The sequence below is a fragment of the Echiichthys vipera genome, assembly GCF_963691815.1.
Source record: "Echiichthys vipera genome assembly, chromosome: 21".
Taxonomy (NCBI): domain Eukaryota; kingdom Metazoa; phylum Chordata; class Actinopteri; order Perciformes; family Trachinidae; genus Echiichthys; species Echiichthys vipera.
The window spans coordinates 6,292,363-6,309,018 of NC_139846.1; the positions used below are offsets into that span (position 1 = coordinate 6,292,363).

A 16,656-nucleotide genomic window follows, 5' to 3' on the forward strand; every position below is an offset into this window, starting at 1 on the left:
CATAATGTATAAGCATCAGAAAATGAAAGGTTGTTCAAATATCAAAATATTAATGTTTATGCTGCTAGTTTTTTTTTTGTTTTGTTTTGTTTTTTGACAATATTGTCCAACCCGACTGGGCAATATGAAAGAAGCACAATATCTGCTCATGTATGCAATCATGGGCTATGTAATCCAGATGATGTTAATCAAATTGGACAGTGTGGTAATGTAAAGTTTCACAATCAAACGGAAACAATCAATTTTTAGATTTCCTCTAAGAAGTTTGAGTTAAAGTATTTGTTATCGTTAGTTTAGACAATGTCATTGAGTATCACCAAATCACCTTTTTTATTCATGAAATAGATTCCATTGACAATATATGATATTGAATTATCACCCAGCCCTACCGCTATCCATTATAAAATTAAGATATTTTTTTGTTTTTAAATCAGCTTCCATATCTGACGGCAAACCCCTCACTTGTCTGTGTACTGGCATCGTTTATCCCATCAAGATGGCAACGTGTTTCATTTTTAAGTTTCAACCAGCTTCTTGCTAACAAAGTGGTGCTTGATTACAGTACCAATGGAATGTTACCTTGCACAGCAGCTGGTAACACAAAATCACGTGAGGTGATCTTTCAAAAATCACACTGCAGACTGGACTAAACTGGACTGTACAACTGACACTTGCCCTCAATAATGTCATACTGTATATCCTTGAAGACTTGATGTCAAACACATTACGAGGGTTAAACCATCAAAAATAATCAATTTGTATAAATTCACCACCTGCAACAGGGGTTGGGGTTAAAAGGGATACAACTATTGACTTCAAGACTGACCAAAGAACAAAGACAGTTCTGGGACTCTTTGGTCTTAATATAGATCCAAATACAGCACACTTAGTTGGAGTGAAGTGTGAGCAATAGAAAGCACATTGTACTCTTTCTTTAGAAGTGCATAATGAGTGCATTATGAGTCTGATTATGCAATGCTATGAATCTGTTCCTACAGAAAAACCTGGAAAATGAAAATACATAATGATAAAGTTATACAAAACATTTCGCACAGATGACCATGGTCTTTACTTCAGCCGTTCAGAACAATTCAAGGTTCATCAATTAAACAATGTACTAATACGTTTTCATAGACAGACGATTTGGAACCGGCTAAGCTTCCACAGCAATCCCAGAATTGATTAAGTACAAATAATTCCCAGTGCAATTTTCTCTGCAAAGTTGGCAGACATTCAGATTGCCCAAGCAAACTTTGCAGTACACGGTACATTATGGGTGACATTTCACTCCCCTCCTAAAGGTTTCCAAAAAAGAGAAGCACTCAGATCTTTGAGACACTGTGGAGTTTAACTTGTTTAATTTCCTTTTATCCCGAGACTAAAGCAAGTGTCCAGAAGATTTACATGCCAAATGTATCATATAGCTCATACTTCTTCACATACAATCACACTATAATTCTTATGCATACTCATGCATTATATAAGCTTGTAGTGTCATAACAGTGCACTCATCATGCAATTATAATGGATTAATGAAGCCTGTAATGCTGTTGAGCAGCACATCAAGTGTTAAATTAAACCACAATGGCTTTTACATCAAGTGTTTAAATAACAGTACCAATAACGAGTCATCCCTCTAAGGTTTCAAATCATTTGTCACTGTTTTTGTCATCTCATTCAATGAAAAACGCTTAGAAACTAAGACCAAGGCTTGTACTCCCATTCAATGTTTAAAAATGGAAAAATATCCAGGGGTTTTACTTCTACTGTATGTGACATGACTCGCACACACTGCAGTCAGTTCCTGTGAATAAGTGACTGTGTTTCTATTTGGGTACTCCCTGTCATTACCAAAGACTGTGTAAAACAAATGGAAGTAGCATACCCGTCAGGGTCCGTTCTCTTAACTTGATCCAGTTGTACTCATCTATGGGAGTCGCCATCTTGTCAAACTTACGCAAATGCCTCATTTCCTCTCACCAAAAAAGGACATGTATGTGACTTTGGGGGAGGGAGATACGTCCATCTGGCTGATGTTTACCTCCGAGGAAAAGTAAGGGTCAGCGGCTAACTGTCACTGACGAGGCTGCGCCCCAAATTATTCATAGGCTTTAACCTCCAATAAAATAAGAACTATCCTGGTCATGGAGATATGCCCTAAACATACAGACTAGAATAATTTTTTGTACCAGGCCTTAAATAGGTTTAATTATGCTGTGAAAATGGCTCATTTAACATTGGGGTCAATGAGAAATAGCTCTATTGTGCAAACTACTCCTAGTGGGCACTCGGGAGTATTGCAGGTTTTGGCACTTCAGTGTTGGATCAACCAGGAAGTTGCTTCGGTGGGGGCTTGGTTATTAGATAAACAGTTAATTTCTGTTTTTGTGTTTACATAATGGCATCCTGTTAGCTAGGTCCTTAACCACAATATCTAACGGGATAACGTTTTTTTCAATGTTTTAATTTCTTTAGAGGCATAAAAGAGTTGGGAACATATTATATCATATGAAGCATTCTATTAGTACTGTATATGCTAAATGTTAGTTTGATAGCTGTTTCTTTGGTTTAAATGAGGTGGTCCTCAACTCTTCTGTTTTTTAGTTTGAATGTGTTCAGCATTAAATATCTAATTTTGTAGTCCTGATATCCTATATTCAGATTTTGTGCAAATTATTTCTCCTTGGATCTTAAAGGCAGCAGACATGGCTGCGAGGTGATTTACAACACATTTGATAGATTTAAGAAAGGCAATGATTACCAGGAAATCATTTTGCTGTGTTCTTTTTTTTAGGCACTTCTGTGTTGCAAATCACAGCGTCTGATGCTGATGATCCCACCTATGGAAACAGTGCCAGAATAGTCTACAGTATTCTACAAGGACAGCCATATTTCTCCGTCGACCCCAAAACAGGTGTGGTATTACTTCATGCTTGGGAACAAATGCTTAGACAAAGTAAGTGCCCTTGCGCTTGAATGCATGGTAACAATAACTATAAATGGTAGTGATAATTGTATTATTATCTCCCTCTGCAATCTCCTAAAGTGATGTGTATGACATGCTGCGAGATATGTGCACCATACGCTTCTTTCAGTGGACATCCTGTTCTATTATTTCAGGGTCTGACATCATAAAAGCTAAAGCAGCTGCAGCAGAGTTATGGACTATTCATAAGACTGCTATATTGTTTAACATGCAATCCACGTTTTGTGGGACATAACTAACTCCTCAGGGGTCAAAGAAGACATTTGTTGAGATGCCTTTGGAAAGGCAATGTTTTTCCTGAGGAAGAAAAGCCACAACAGGCGGTGTTCACTGTTTTTTAAAGTCCACCTTTTGTCTGAGAGGCCTCTGCTGGAATCTATTACATGTTTATAAACCTTCTAAAGTGCAATACATATAACTTTTATATGATGTGTGTGTGTGTGTGTGTGACTGTTTTTGTCTATAAAAGAGTGTGTGTAAGTTTTAAATGCTTGCTGCTGCTGCTGCTGTTGCTGCTGTCGGTTAACGTGAACAACAATCCACTTATATGAATTGATTCATCGCTTTCTTGAACTATTGGCCTCTGTTGAGACTATAACGCCCGTGTAAAATAAGAATTATTTGCTGAATGAGCAACACAAATGAATTGCTGTATATTTTGACTTTACCTTGAGGGAAAAGAAAGTGGGGATTGATGGAGCATTTTCACAGCGGTGTGGTGAGGCAGAAGAAATGCTAATTTATGAATGAAAACAGGGCTACCTCACATAACGTTACATATTTTGTTCTATCAACTATTTTAAATCTATTTTATAATTATGTTTTGATTGTAAGAATTATTATTTTGCAGACAATTTCTTTCCATTCTTCATAAGCAGTGGGCTGTTGGACGCATCAGATGGTTTGTTGTGCTTGAGCTGACTCGGCATCTTGTCTGCATTGTAATTCAGTGTGGGCCGTGCAGAGGGATAGGGAGGTGATCGAAGGCCCAGCCGACTGCTTTCTCTGCGCAGCAGTTTTCCACCTACACATATTAATCTATACAAGTCGGCTGTTGTTTTTGCCACTGGCAAACCATCCTCCTCCCTCAAATTAGGACAAGAAACTCCAGCGGTCAGTGCAGAACGTGCACATGGAGAAAGCTGCATGTGCACGTGCATCTTTAATATGCTAAGCAAGTCTTAAAGCAGTTACGTTGGCAAGCGGCCACATTTGAGCACCACACTGGGGAGCTGAAGCTTCCCTTGCATCTGTCTCTCAGTGCATTAGCTTGCTTACACCTCCTTATATCCACACGTACCTGACTTCCACCCCGCTTAAACTGCCGGGACACAGTCTTGATGAATTCATATATTATTAGCAGGATCAAACACATCCATGCAAACACACACACACACAAACAGGGAGAGGGACAAATCCAACTATTATCCATTTGACCTTGGTCTGCTGGCCTGATACAACAGTGACAGATTTTATAAGACCCAGGAGGTAGAAGGAAAGATCATTTAAGGACAGAGGGTAATGATAGCATTTGGCCTGCACATATGGTGCTGAAGGAATCCCCAAAGGACCGTCTCAGACTTGACCCAAATCCTCAGCAAGCAACAAAGTGAACAGTTTTACCTGTTACTTCTTTACAGGTTTGTGGGTTTTATAACATCACCTTAAACCCACTAGTTACTGAAATGACAGGCCTCTCTGACGGTTTGTAAAGTCTATTCAATGGTAAATTGACAACAGTTGTAGTATCTCAGTTATCAACCAACAGGACAAATGGCTTACGTAACAGGCTGCCTAATAAAGTAATAATAAAATGTGTTAAGAATGTGTTCCAGCTTCTGTGACTTTAACCAAATGTCCAATTAAATATGTCTGATCACTGTTAGAATTAAAATACTGTCCCTCATTAAACATCTTCAGGTATTACTACAATATTTATTGACGTTATGTCTGAACTACTGCATGGCTATATTGCAAAATAACAAACAACAAATAAGTCGGACGTGCTTACATCTCGAGACAACTCGAGTTCTTATCTCTGAGTAATTAACTGAAGGAGCAACATTAAGGCAGCTGCTTGTCTCCACTAGAAAAAAGATTCAATCATAGATGTAAAATTGTAATTGATGCATATATGGTGTTGTCATGCAGCATGCAGACTAGGACAGATAGGAATTTAGGATTAGATTTACTTGGCTGAAGAAATAAATGAGCATGACACAGAATTTGTAAATACAGAAATATATCTGATACAACTGATAGTGATGTGAGTCCTGAGGGGAAATTGTAGGCAGAAGAAAATAAATGTGTCAGCTTCATGCTGCGTTAATAATTTGACATTCCTAAATATTTCGTATGGCCCTACAGTTCTTTCTACTATGAATTACATTCCCAAAGTTGTACATAGAATGACACAGTTGTCATTTCTATCATAACCACTCCAATTGACCAATGTGGAGTCTGTGTGTGAATTGATGAATGATTAGTTGAATTATGTTAATCTATACATACAACAAGTCACCATGACATCACAACAATAACAAACGTTCTTCCGGGTGGCAAAAGCCGAGGCGTTCTCTAATGGCACCTCTAGTAAACATGTCATCTGACCAGGGAAATGTGATCGAGAAAACAGAGTAAATGGCTTGAATTACTGGGTGATCCGCACCGAAGTGCAATTTCATATTTGTACATGGGCATTTATATGTCAAATTATTATGCAAAAAATGAAAAGACCCCCAACTGTCATGTTTCACTGTGGACATCGTAATATTCTAATTCATTGCCGACTTGGTTGATTAAGTTTTGCAGATTTTATCACTGTGATAGCATCACAGCTAAATTTAAAGAAAGTGCCAGCATTTGATGAGTTTAGTCAATCTGAAAATGTTGGAGGTTAATCTTGTGCTCTTGTGTAAATAAGTAGGAAGGTCAATGTTTTTTGTGAGGTGTTTGATCTGAAAAGGCAAACGCTTTTTGGCCAGTGTGGCTGTTTGATTGACATGCTGTAACTTGAGTGTTGTTTTACCAAGGGAAGCTGTGAAAATTGATCTTTTTCTGTTGCAAGGTGTAAGAGAAGGTAATGATTGTTATTCTGCAACTGAACAGCAGTCTGCAGATTCTTGAACCCAACACACAGCAAGATAACATCAAAGCATTGCGACATTAAAACATACAGTATGTCACAGTGGTAGACTGAGCTCCTACAAGTGTTTTTTAGTAGTTCCAACAAAATCCTGGCAAAGTGGCCATTAAAAGAAGGACCCATAACTCAAACATCTGCTGCAATGTTGTGACTGGGGATTTTTACTCAATAACAAGAGAAGATACACAAGGACAACAGAGTATTAGAAGGATAGACAGAACCTCTATCTGCACACTGAATGTAAATGACTCAGGATGAAAAGTTACAGAGACCTGGATGTACATTTGATAGGTTCAACCTGGGAATGCTGTCACTCTTTGTCAGAGTGCTCTTACAATATTAGCATCACCAAACTTGTTTGATAAATGACATGCCAAGTGTGTTATGAGCAATCGCAGGGAATGGATTGGCCTGATTATATGGTTTGCTATTCTTAAAACTGAGTGCCCGTAGTTTTGATTAGAGCTTTCCGTATCTCATCAAAAGTACAGCTTAGATGGTGGCTGCAGGTATTCTTTTTATTGTTGGGTCATAACTTCCTGTCTTTTCCATGGCTGCTGTGCATCTTTTACTTACCCACAGGCATCAACCTTGTTCCTCTCCGGTCTTGAGGTCGAATGCTACATCTAACCCCGCCTCACATCTGTAGCCGCTCACACATACATGCAAAGACACACCACACTGCTGAACCTCTAAGTCCCCTTTCATTCTAAATAGGCTAATTTCTTTGCTGATGTGGGATTTGGGAGTGTTTGAATTTATTGAAGGAGCTGACACAGATCAAGACGAATTTTTTTTTTTTCGCGGTTCATGGATTAAGTTTTACGTCTCGTTCAATCAGTCTTTTCAATCAGTTGTCATGTAGTCTTGAGTAGGCCAACTAATTAATCTCAATCAGATAATATGTATAAACGGAGACAATCTTTGTAAAGTAAAACCAAAGAGGTGTACCATTATGATTTTTATGATTTTTATAGCTGCTTTGTTGGTGCTATCTACCTTTTCTCCAGAATTGCTGTTAGAGTGCAGACACACAGGGATAACATCGTATTGGATGAGTCAAAAAACAAAATTTCCTGAAGCTGGAGATTGAAGAGTGCTTTAGTAATCTCCTATAATCCTTTTTGTTCACCCAGGAGATTGTCCTCCTTTAGAAGTTTGCAGCTAGACAAAGGGGTGGATAGTGTGATGGTATCAACTATAATAGACTGGAGAGGTTGAGAAAAAGGCTAACCACCTCACTGTGTCAAATGGGCCTTGGTTCAAGGAAGTCAGCTCTTTCTCAATTATTTTCTAAATGAACTGAGTTGCTCCATAGAGATTTAGCGTAGACTATCTGAGGTATTTCGGTTTTAGAATGGTCAGGAAAGGGAGTTCAGGGGTGTGATTCCCGTGTCAAAGTACTGACATGCCTCTCATATGCTTGCACTCTCCAAAGAATACCTTGTGGCCTTTTCTTCATTGTTGAAGAATTTCGATAAAGAATAAATGCAGTCCAAGGATTGTAGGTTTTTAATGTAGCTGCATTGTGTCGGCTGTGAGTGTGTTCCCTCACATTCCTTTGTGGTCACAAAGCTATCTTCCTGCTAAAGGGTGTCTTTGTTTTTGAATGGTTGAGAAACAGCAGATTTGATGACAAATGACTGACAGTAAATCATCATGACTGCTTTGGACAACGGTGGAATTCCCAAAAACAAAAAACTCATATTTTGTGTGAATGCTCCTAAACCACTGCTGTGAAATATTGCTCAGGAGCAATGTGCCTTCATGAGTAAAGAGAACTTAAAGGTCAGATTGTCTGTCTTGGTGTTGTTTTAATGGAAAGTGTGGCCATTTGCCAAGGTCTGTGTGTCTCAAGGACCTAAGGTTAAGTAATGCTAAGACTCCAGTTAATAACAAAGAGTTTTCAGAGCCTGCATCATTTCCGGAAAGTGGCTGCATAGTGCTATTAGTGCTGAAATCAAGAAAAGCAGCAGAACGATGCTGAGGCCTGAAATTTGAAAAAGAATGGCAAGGGCAAAATGTCTGTGTTCTGATTCCTGGAAATGGTTCATTACATAGGAAAGTTGTGGAAATTTCTCTATGGGAACATAGAAGACAGCCTTTTTTTTTTCAGGCTTCCCATGTGTATCACATTTTTCTATTGTGATAAGTCAGATTCCTGTGCCTTTACTCGGACAGTATAAGTCCACACTCACACTGTCCTTCTGCACCGCACCCCGGGCTTTAGGGTACTTGTCCCCCCCTCCCTCTCCCCCCGCTGGCCAGCCCGTTTGTACTCACACTGCCTGGGCCTCGCGCAAATGCTTCTTGCCTGTCCATACATCATCACGTCGTAACACGTCACACGCATTGATTGACGTCATCGCGATGCGTCGCTTTGTTTACAAATCTTTCCATAGACCTCTGAGTTTTTGTGCGTCTTGTCTGACTGTTTTTGAATATTTTCATCTGACCAAATCTGCAGTAAACACTCCACCTCCGCATCACACCAACGTGAACCTTTCGCCACCATTGTTGTTGTTGTTAAATGTCCGCGCATGTTTTTTTTTTTCTATGTCCGAACAGGCGCACATAAAATGACGTGAGAGCCGCCGTAGGCGTCGTACTCGTGCGCACGCTCGTGCTCGTACATGTGCAAACGTGCTCTACAAAAGCCCACCTCTCTCAAACGGGCTGTGGACGGCCAACTTGCCGCAGCTAGACGCGGAGCGGTTGCACTCACACTGGTCAAACACACTAGGCTCTACCCGAAAAACCTGTTTTGGCCCGGTGCGGAAGGACAGTGTGAGTGCGCACTAAGTGGAGGGTTTTGAAAGGAAATGGGGGGTGACATGCAGCAAAGGGCTGCAGGTCCCGGTTCGCTGCGGCAAGGACTTTTAGCCTCTGTATATGTATTGTTGTATTTTCCCTGCCCAAGACGACAGATATTCCAGCGTATTCATACAGTGGGTGTATGTTTTGGAATCTTTGAGATCAATGAGAATCCTTATTAGTCCCAATATAAACACTGTTGTTTCTTATTTAGCTGCATTTATCTTGTAGTTATGGCATTTCCAACAGGGAGGGCAGCATAATGTTAATCTGTCCTGTCAACTCTGTCAGAGTTAAAACAGAGCACAGTCTGTCACTGTCTACTAAGCATTTTAGAGGCAAAATGTACCAAAGTATAATTCACCACCAACTCACAGGGTAGTTGACTCCCATTTAATTAGGCTAGTCGTTCAACTAAAACTAGAGTTACAATATATAAACACTATTATTACTTTTTAAATCACAAACTAATTATAATATTAAACAAATAAACGAAAAATGCAGAGGGAAGAAATGCAAATGCAGCTTTTATAAAATGTTAATATATTGTTGCAGAGAAGATTCTACCTGTCTGGCAGTTACAGTATATTTATTTGCTTTGATATCCCCTGGAATAAGCCCTGAAACACATTTGTGTCTGTGTAGCTTGCTGCCCCACTTAACGGTTGTTCTTTTGCAAGCAAAACTAATGCACACAAATTGACAGCACAAAAGTAGGAGACACTGTCAGTGCTGGTACACAAAACTGAATTCCTGCAATATGTTTAAAAGTACCATCCAAAAAAGTGGCTAAATCTTGTTTCGCTTCATCTCACATCATGCAAAACAAAGTGTTTCTGTGTATTAAAGAGGAACTTGAGGACACAGAGTACACTGTGACATTTTACAATGAAAAACTGTTTCTTAACCATCCAACTGATTCTGTCTTTATGGAAAAAAAGGCTAGAAGCATCAGCCACTAGAGGAATATGAATACGAGGAATCAATAGGTTAGAGTTTATTCACAGAGGTTCAGATTCTTTTTCATAGAAACGTCATCAACATGTCAGGCTTATTTTTGCAAAGGTAACATTGTGGAGATCACAATGTCATCTGACATTAGAGCAACTTTCAAATGTTATTTTCAGTGGATCACTGAATCCCTGTACGACTATCTCATAACTTGTTTTTTGTTGATTCGCTGTTGATGAGTTCAGGTTCACAGGTAATTTATGGGACCTTAGCCATAGCTTGGTGTGACGGATGATATGTGACCTAAGATCCCCTGCATCTTAATACCCTTGCCTGCTTTGATCCTTGACCCACTTTTAATGATTATTCGGCCTTAGGCGAGTGGATTAGTTTCTGTCTATAGAGTCTGGAAGAAAGGAAAGAGGAAATTGACCTCTTGTATAACACCGATATAGCTTCCTCTTCGGTGAAATGAGGAAATCATTAAACTCCATTAATTCATTTCAAAATGGTCAAATGTTTTTTTGGAAATATAGATATACTTTGCATTTATAATAGTTTGTCCAATACAGTTTTTACACAAAAAGGAGCTTTAAATACAGTTGTCTTATACAATTTCTGCTAAATTCAACTATACGTAGAAAATTTCAAAGACCATTACCAAAACCATGAGGGGTACACGTTAGTGGACTATTATACTCTTGCATTGCCGGACCTTTCTCCAACGTGCTGTGTCAGCACTGGACCACGGTCTGGCTGCATGGGTTACTATTCTTGGATGGGGGGTGGGGGGTGGGGGGGGGACGCTTTGGCTTGTTTGTGTTCCTTTAAACCAATCACAATTGTCTTTGGCACCAGATGAAAGCGTCTACCGTTTCAAAGCTTTTTTTGCTGAAAACAGTAGAAAATGAGTAGTATTGGTGTTAATAATAATACTATTAAAGCGGAAAGAGTGAGCCAAAAGAGTATTCAATCACAACACATTAACAACACAGGATTTACTGTTAGCTTTAAGACTCTAAGACTTATAACAACAGAAAGTTGTGGCTGTGAAAGCACCTGCATAATGAGATGTGTATTCTCGCACTCTTTTTTTCTAAGTTTGACTTTGTCATAATGGGAGGCCTTGTAACAGAATTATGTTTTGCCTGCCAAGACAAAGTAATTGTGCGTTCATCAGCCATGTTTGTGAATGGGGCCAATTACAGTTAATTACATCTATCCTGATTGCCAGAGTAGAATTAAAATAAGCCATAGAAGTGGAGGAAGAATGTGTCATGAACAAAATGTGATGTAAATAATGGGTTAAAATAATACATTCTCCCCTGTTTTCAGTGATGTCAGTGATGCCTTGATTCATTTTCTAAAGCCATCTTATCAAACGTCACCTGCTGCTGTGATTTCCCCTCACAACATGAGGCAACAGCAGTCCATGTACCGTCATGATCACAACACTATCCCATTTCGACCCAGGTCTCCCTGCTCCTGGTCCTCCAGTGTGCATTATTGCAGGGTTCACAAGTTCACAACAACATTAGTTCAATGGTTGCCAGAGGGTCTTGACTCTGGGGAAACACAAGATTTACAATGAACATCGATTTAACTGCTAGAACATTAAATCAGGTTCCATGTGGTGATGTGGTTTCAGGAGCTAAAATAGCGAATTAACCCTCCAGCAAAGATATAGACACACACACACAAAAAAAATATAGACAAACAGAAATGTTGAGAATTAACACAAAGATACACAAATACATGTGCAATACATGCAGCTATTACGTTTAATAAATCACCTACATGAAGAAAATACTCTGCCTAACTTTTTGGCTGGTAACTGTGTGCAGAGGTGCAGTCATATATCACTGAGTTAGCATTATGAAAGTTCATGGTTTTGTTATTGCTGTAATAAATGTGATCAAGGGGGCGCCTCAGAAAGTTGCCTTGTACCCCAATCCGAGGTTGCATGGTAATTTCTGATGTAATGTAAAGTGAACAAAGGCTAACCTTGTCAGTGAGACACCAAGAGAATCAAAGATGAAAGAAGTACAGTTTTAGGGAATCCGTCTTTAAAGGAAAGTGGGCTACTGTCCAGTGTTGTGAGTAGTCAATAACCGAAAACAGGTAAGGTGGGGAAAATATAAGAGCATTGACAGTCTTGACCACAGTAACAGTGTTATCTTTCTGCTCAACAATGATCTCTTTTTGTGTTCTTGGTTGGTTTGTTTTCCTCCATCCATGTAGGAATCATCAGGACTGCCTTATCTGACATGGACAGAGAAGCCAGAGAACACTACACTGTTGTTATTCAAGCCAAAGACATGGCAGGCCAGGTCGGAGGCCTTTCCGGCTCCACAACCATCAACATCACTCTGACAGACGTCAACGACAACCCGCCCATGTTTCCTCAAAGTGTGTATACTTATTACCTGAAAACAACAATCCAGCTAACAAAATACAGCACTAAATGTCCCATATAGTACTCGTTTCAGATTCATACTTTTGTGAGAACATGTTTAGACACACGATTTTCAGTTTAAATATACCTGTATTCACCCTCTGTCTGAAATGCTTCGTTTTGGTGCCTGTCGCTTTAAGACCCTTCCCAAAAAAGCTCAGTCTGCTCTGATTGTTCAGGATTTGTGGGTCTTTTACATCTGCATTCTCGGTGTCTCTGCACCGTTTCTGCAGCCGGGAAATAACTGTAACGGCACTGTAGCAGCCAATTCTACCCATATATAGTATAGTTCTGACATCACAACCCTAAAGAAGACCTGATGGCTGGTTTAAAGACACAGTTTCTGAATACGGGAAACAAAAGCAGTTAAACATACAATAATTATGTTAGGAAGACACTACACTGTTTTTGCCGATAGGCTCCATTTAAAAAGTATTTACCCTGAGAAAGTTCCTGCCTTTTGGCATCTTTGCTTGCTTGCCAGAAGGCTAATTTATCAAAATAATAATGGCAATGTTAATGTGCTACTACTAACCTGAATACATAGCATATATTTCATTAAATGGCCAAGCTGTGGCTGGGAATCCAATCAACTGTTCTCAGCCATTTTGGCCTTGAGCAGAAGACCTCCACTACAGATGCCTGAGGCAGTTACATAACTTGAAAAGCAATTCTAGTTCTGCGCAGTATTTCCCTTGTGGAAGTGGAGAGGTAGCAAGTAAGTGTAAGAAATGCTTTTTTTAAAAGCATTCACATTATAAGGTGCAGACGCCATATAGGTCCGCACATGAAAGATCAACACATTATCCATTACAGTTTATTCACTGTTTTCACTGCTTGAATGAAAAGAAGAAACATAAACATTTCAGTTTTTACCGTGACAAAATTATTTTAATTAGATTTTTTTTTAATGCGTGCAATGATTAACCATGCAGTTTATCAGTCCTAGAGGGATAGAGAGCAAATTATGGATCATTGAGGCTTACCCTCATAGACCTTTTCAGCATTCCTCACAATAATGTATTGTACTTCATTATTGTCTGACTCAGTAGTCCAACATTTTCCATTATTAGCTTAATTAGACAAACATCAAAAGCCTCTGTTTTTCCAGTCTGAATTTTCTACATTGTAATAATACATTTCAATAATGATAACATTGTGATTTGTTGTCTTTGAAATTGTGTAATCAAACACAATTCCCCACGGCTCAGAGTTTTTCATCTTGTGCTGAAGTGAAAAACTATTTCAACCATCAACACTGTCTGAATAATCATCTGCCGCATAGCTGGATCTGCTCCATTGCTTTCCTGTGAACCTCGGTTTAGCATTTAATGTCAATTGAAGCACTGCAGAGCATTTTTAATGGCATTCCCTCAGGGACAAATGGTGACAAAATCAAATTGCTTAGCTCAGCCCTTTTTGGAGAACATTAAGACAATGATGTGGGGCAGGTCAGCTTCTGTTTGAAACAGTTGTTTTGCTGTCTCTAAGTGGGTACCCATCAATGTTCATCCACAGAAAATTACCAGCTGTACGTCCCTGAATTAGCTCAAGTAGGGAAACCGGTGGGGAAGATCAAAGCCAACGATGAGGACCTTGGCATCAATGCGGATATCAAGTACAGCATCATTAACTCAGAGGGGGCCAACACGTTCTCCATATCTACAGACAGGGACACAAGAGAGGGGATCCTAAGCCTCAAAAAGGTAAGAACATGCTGTCTACATGAGAGAAATGGGATCTTTCAGAGACTAGAAGCAGAGCGGGGTCTTCTGGCACAACTTCACCTGCAGTACTTTCAAGGTGCACAGAAAGGGGAACAAAATCTAAAGAGGTCAAAACTTGTATATAGAACAAGTTTTTTGTAAGACTGAAGCATCAGGGTCATGATCCTCTTTTATAGACTCCTCAGGAGAATATAAGTGAATGTGTATAAGTCATTTCTTTGAACTCTGATTTAAAGTTGTGCTGTAAAGCAAGCCCTTGTAATGTTTGTATCAAATAATCAACCAGTATGAGGACACTCATGCATACACAGTTTTTCCATCTGCAGAGTGTGGTGCCTGTTATGCACTTTGAAAGGTAGCAATGCTCCAGCAAAATAGGAGTAGAAGAGGAAGAAAGCCAGTGGATGTACACTGATCCAAAAGTTCCAGATTGTTTAAAACAAAAAGGCTTTGTGAGGGTTTATGGGGTAGGAAATTAATTTGAGATATAGGTCTAAGAGGCTTACCGTTTTGTAGTAGCGTTAAGATAAAATCAAATAATTGTGTTTACAATTGCAACTATGTAGTTAAACAAATCCTGCACTGAAATTATATTTCTTTCCCCCCAAGAGAGGAAAATAGTGAACACATATCTTGAGTTTTACAAGCTTATAATGATGTTTTTTTCTGTCCAGACACAAAACACTGTATTCAAGTGAGCCGTAACTTGGCATTGGCTTGATCTATGCAGATAAAGTGTACCAACTTGTACTAAAGTGTGCTAATTATATGTTGCCTTTCCTCAAACAGCCTCTGAACTACGAGAGAAAGAAGACCTACACTCTCCACATTGAGGGGACGAATACACATGTGGATCCTCGTTTTTCCTATCTTGGCTCTTTCAAAGACACCGCCACCCTGAAAATCACAGTTGGGGATGTGGATGAAGCCCCCGTCTTTTCTATAGACCATTACATCATGGATGTATATGAGAACTCACCAAGTGGCACAGAGGTGGGCGTTGTGACGGCTCGAGATCCTGACAGCAGGAACAGTCCTGTCAGGTAAGACACTTTCACTCCTACATATTAATCTGCATAAATGATTGCAAATATTCAGAGGAAGAGCAGCTCTGTAGGTATGCTGTCTTATTTGTTGCGCATCATTGGATATAATTGAAGATCTACAGTTTTTCTTGTTAAGAAATATCTGACAGGCCCACTGCAAGAGCAAAGGGTAAAAGAGGAGGTTGTTAACGTTATGAGGCTTATTTGAGGCTCAGTGCTCCGTAAGATGAGACCGGCAGCCAATGTCTCTGTCACTTTGTCAACTAATTGGTTGCCAAAAACGTATATATATTTCTAGAAACCATCCAGTCAGTGTGAGATGATTTCTAGAACTTTCCAAAATGGCTAATTACCATATCTGTTTGGATTAGTTTAGCTGGTAAAGCGTATGCAGTGTTTCCCCCAGGTTTACAGTGTTTGGGGGGGGAGAATCATGGCTTTCATGTGTTTCCAACGCACTGTAGTGAATTGCCTAAATGTTATTTTCTTGGGGTGCCAGCTGGTGTATAATCAGACAATTGAATGATTAGGTTCGTATTAAAGGTCAATCCCCCCATGGATAAATGAATCAACGTTAACACATCCATGAACCCACTTGTTAAAAATCACCAGACAGAAGGATCACAATTATACAAGCAATAATAAGCCACAGTGCGAACTCAGTTTAAATCAGTGTATTACACAATGAGCTACACTCAGCATCAAAGTGTCTTTTAAATAATTGCCCAAAAGGTCCAAATAATGTTCCACAACAGAAACAGTCCAAAGTTAAATCAAAAATCACTCTATTGGTTTCAAGCACTATAAAATAAATAAATAATTTCAGTTTGTTTAATTCTGTTTCAGTTTTTTTTTGTAGGAGTGAATCATCTTCTCAAGCAAAATAATCAAGGCTCTCTGATAAGTTTCGGCTTCATTTTTACCCGTGGAGCCTCTTCCCAAACAATTTAACAAACGATCTTTGAACAAGTGAATCTCTAACACTTTTTTCTCTATTTTCTTAGAGTTGTAAAATTTACATGCTGTTGTGCAAATAAGACAAATAACATAAGAATGTTATTTGGGTGCACCCCCCTAATATAATTGTGGGGGAAACACTGGTATGTGATTTGATGTTGAGAAAGTCCAGTTTTGCCAAACTGGTCACAGCTTAACAGCAATACATTTCTTATTCATTCATCTTTTGATTACATTTTTATTTTTGGCGTTCAGGTTTACCAGTGAGATATATTTTGTTAGAAAAAAATGGTGCTTTAGAGTTGCCCCTTGAGGTTTAAGTCAACTAATAAGATTATTTCTGCCTCCAAGAAATGTTTGTCTAACTAAAACTTCTAATTTGCATGCCATATCTCTGCACCATAAGTTTACCTTTTGTATCATTTGAAGCTATGACTTGAAATTGTAGTTTGCACATACTATACAGCATATGTCAATATGCACGTATGGAATAGTGCATGATCCATGATGCATGTTCAACATATGCACTAGCCTATGTTTTTGTCTTAAAGCACCACATGACAATTTTCTCAATA

The 16,656-nt window shown here is 39.1% G+C and overlaps 1 protein-coding gene across 1 annotated transcript in view; it reads left to right on the forward strand.

The window, feature by feature from the left end:
* The window catches only part of LOC310963647 (cadherin-18), a gene marked incomplete at both ends in the record, with an annotated part of 90,939 nt that overhangs the window by 25,178 nt on the left and 49,105 nt on the right, over positions 1-16,656 (forward strand). The window contains 4 exons of the mRNA XM_083936537.1: positions 2,795-2,914; positions 12,138-12,305; positions 13,870-14,057; positions 14,868-15,121. Of these exons, the coding sequence (XP_083792663.1) occupies positions 2,795-2,914; positions 12,138-12,305; positions 13,870-14,057; positions 14,868-15,121 (730 nt within the window). The remainder of the gene's footprint in view (positions 1-2,794; positions 2,915-12,137; positions 12,306-13,869; positions 14,058-14,867; positions 15,122-16,656) is intronic.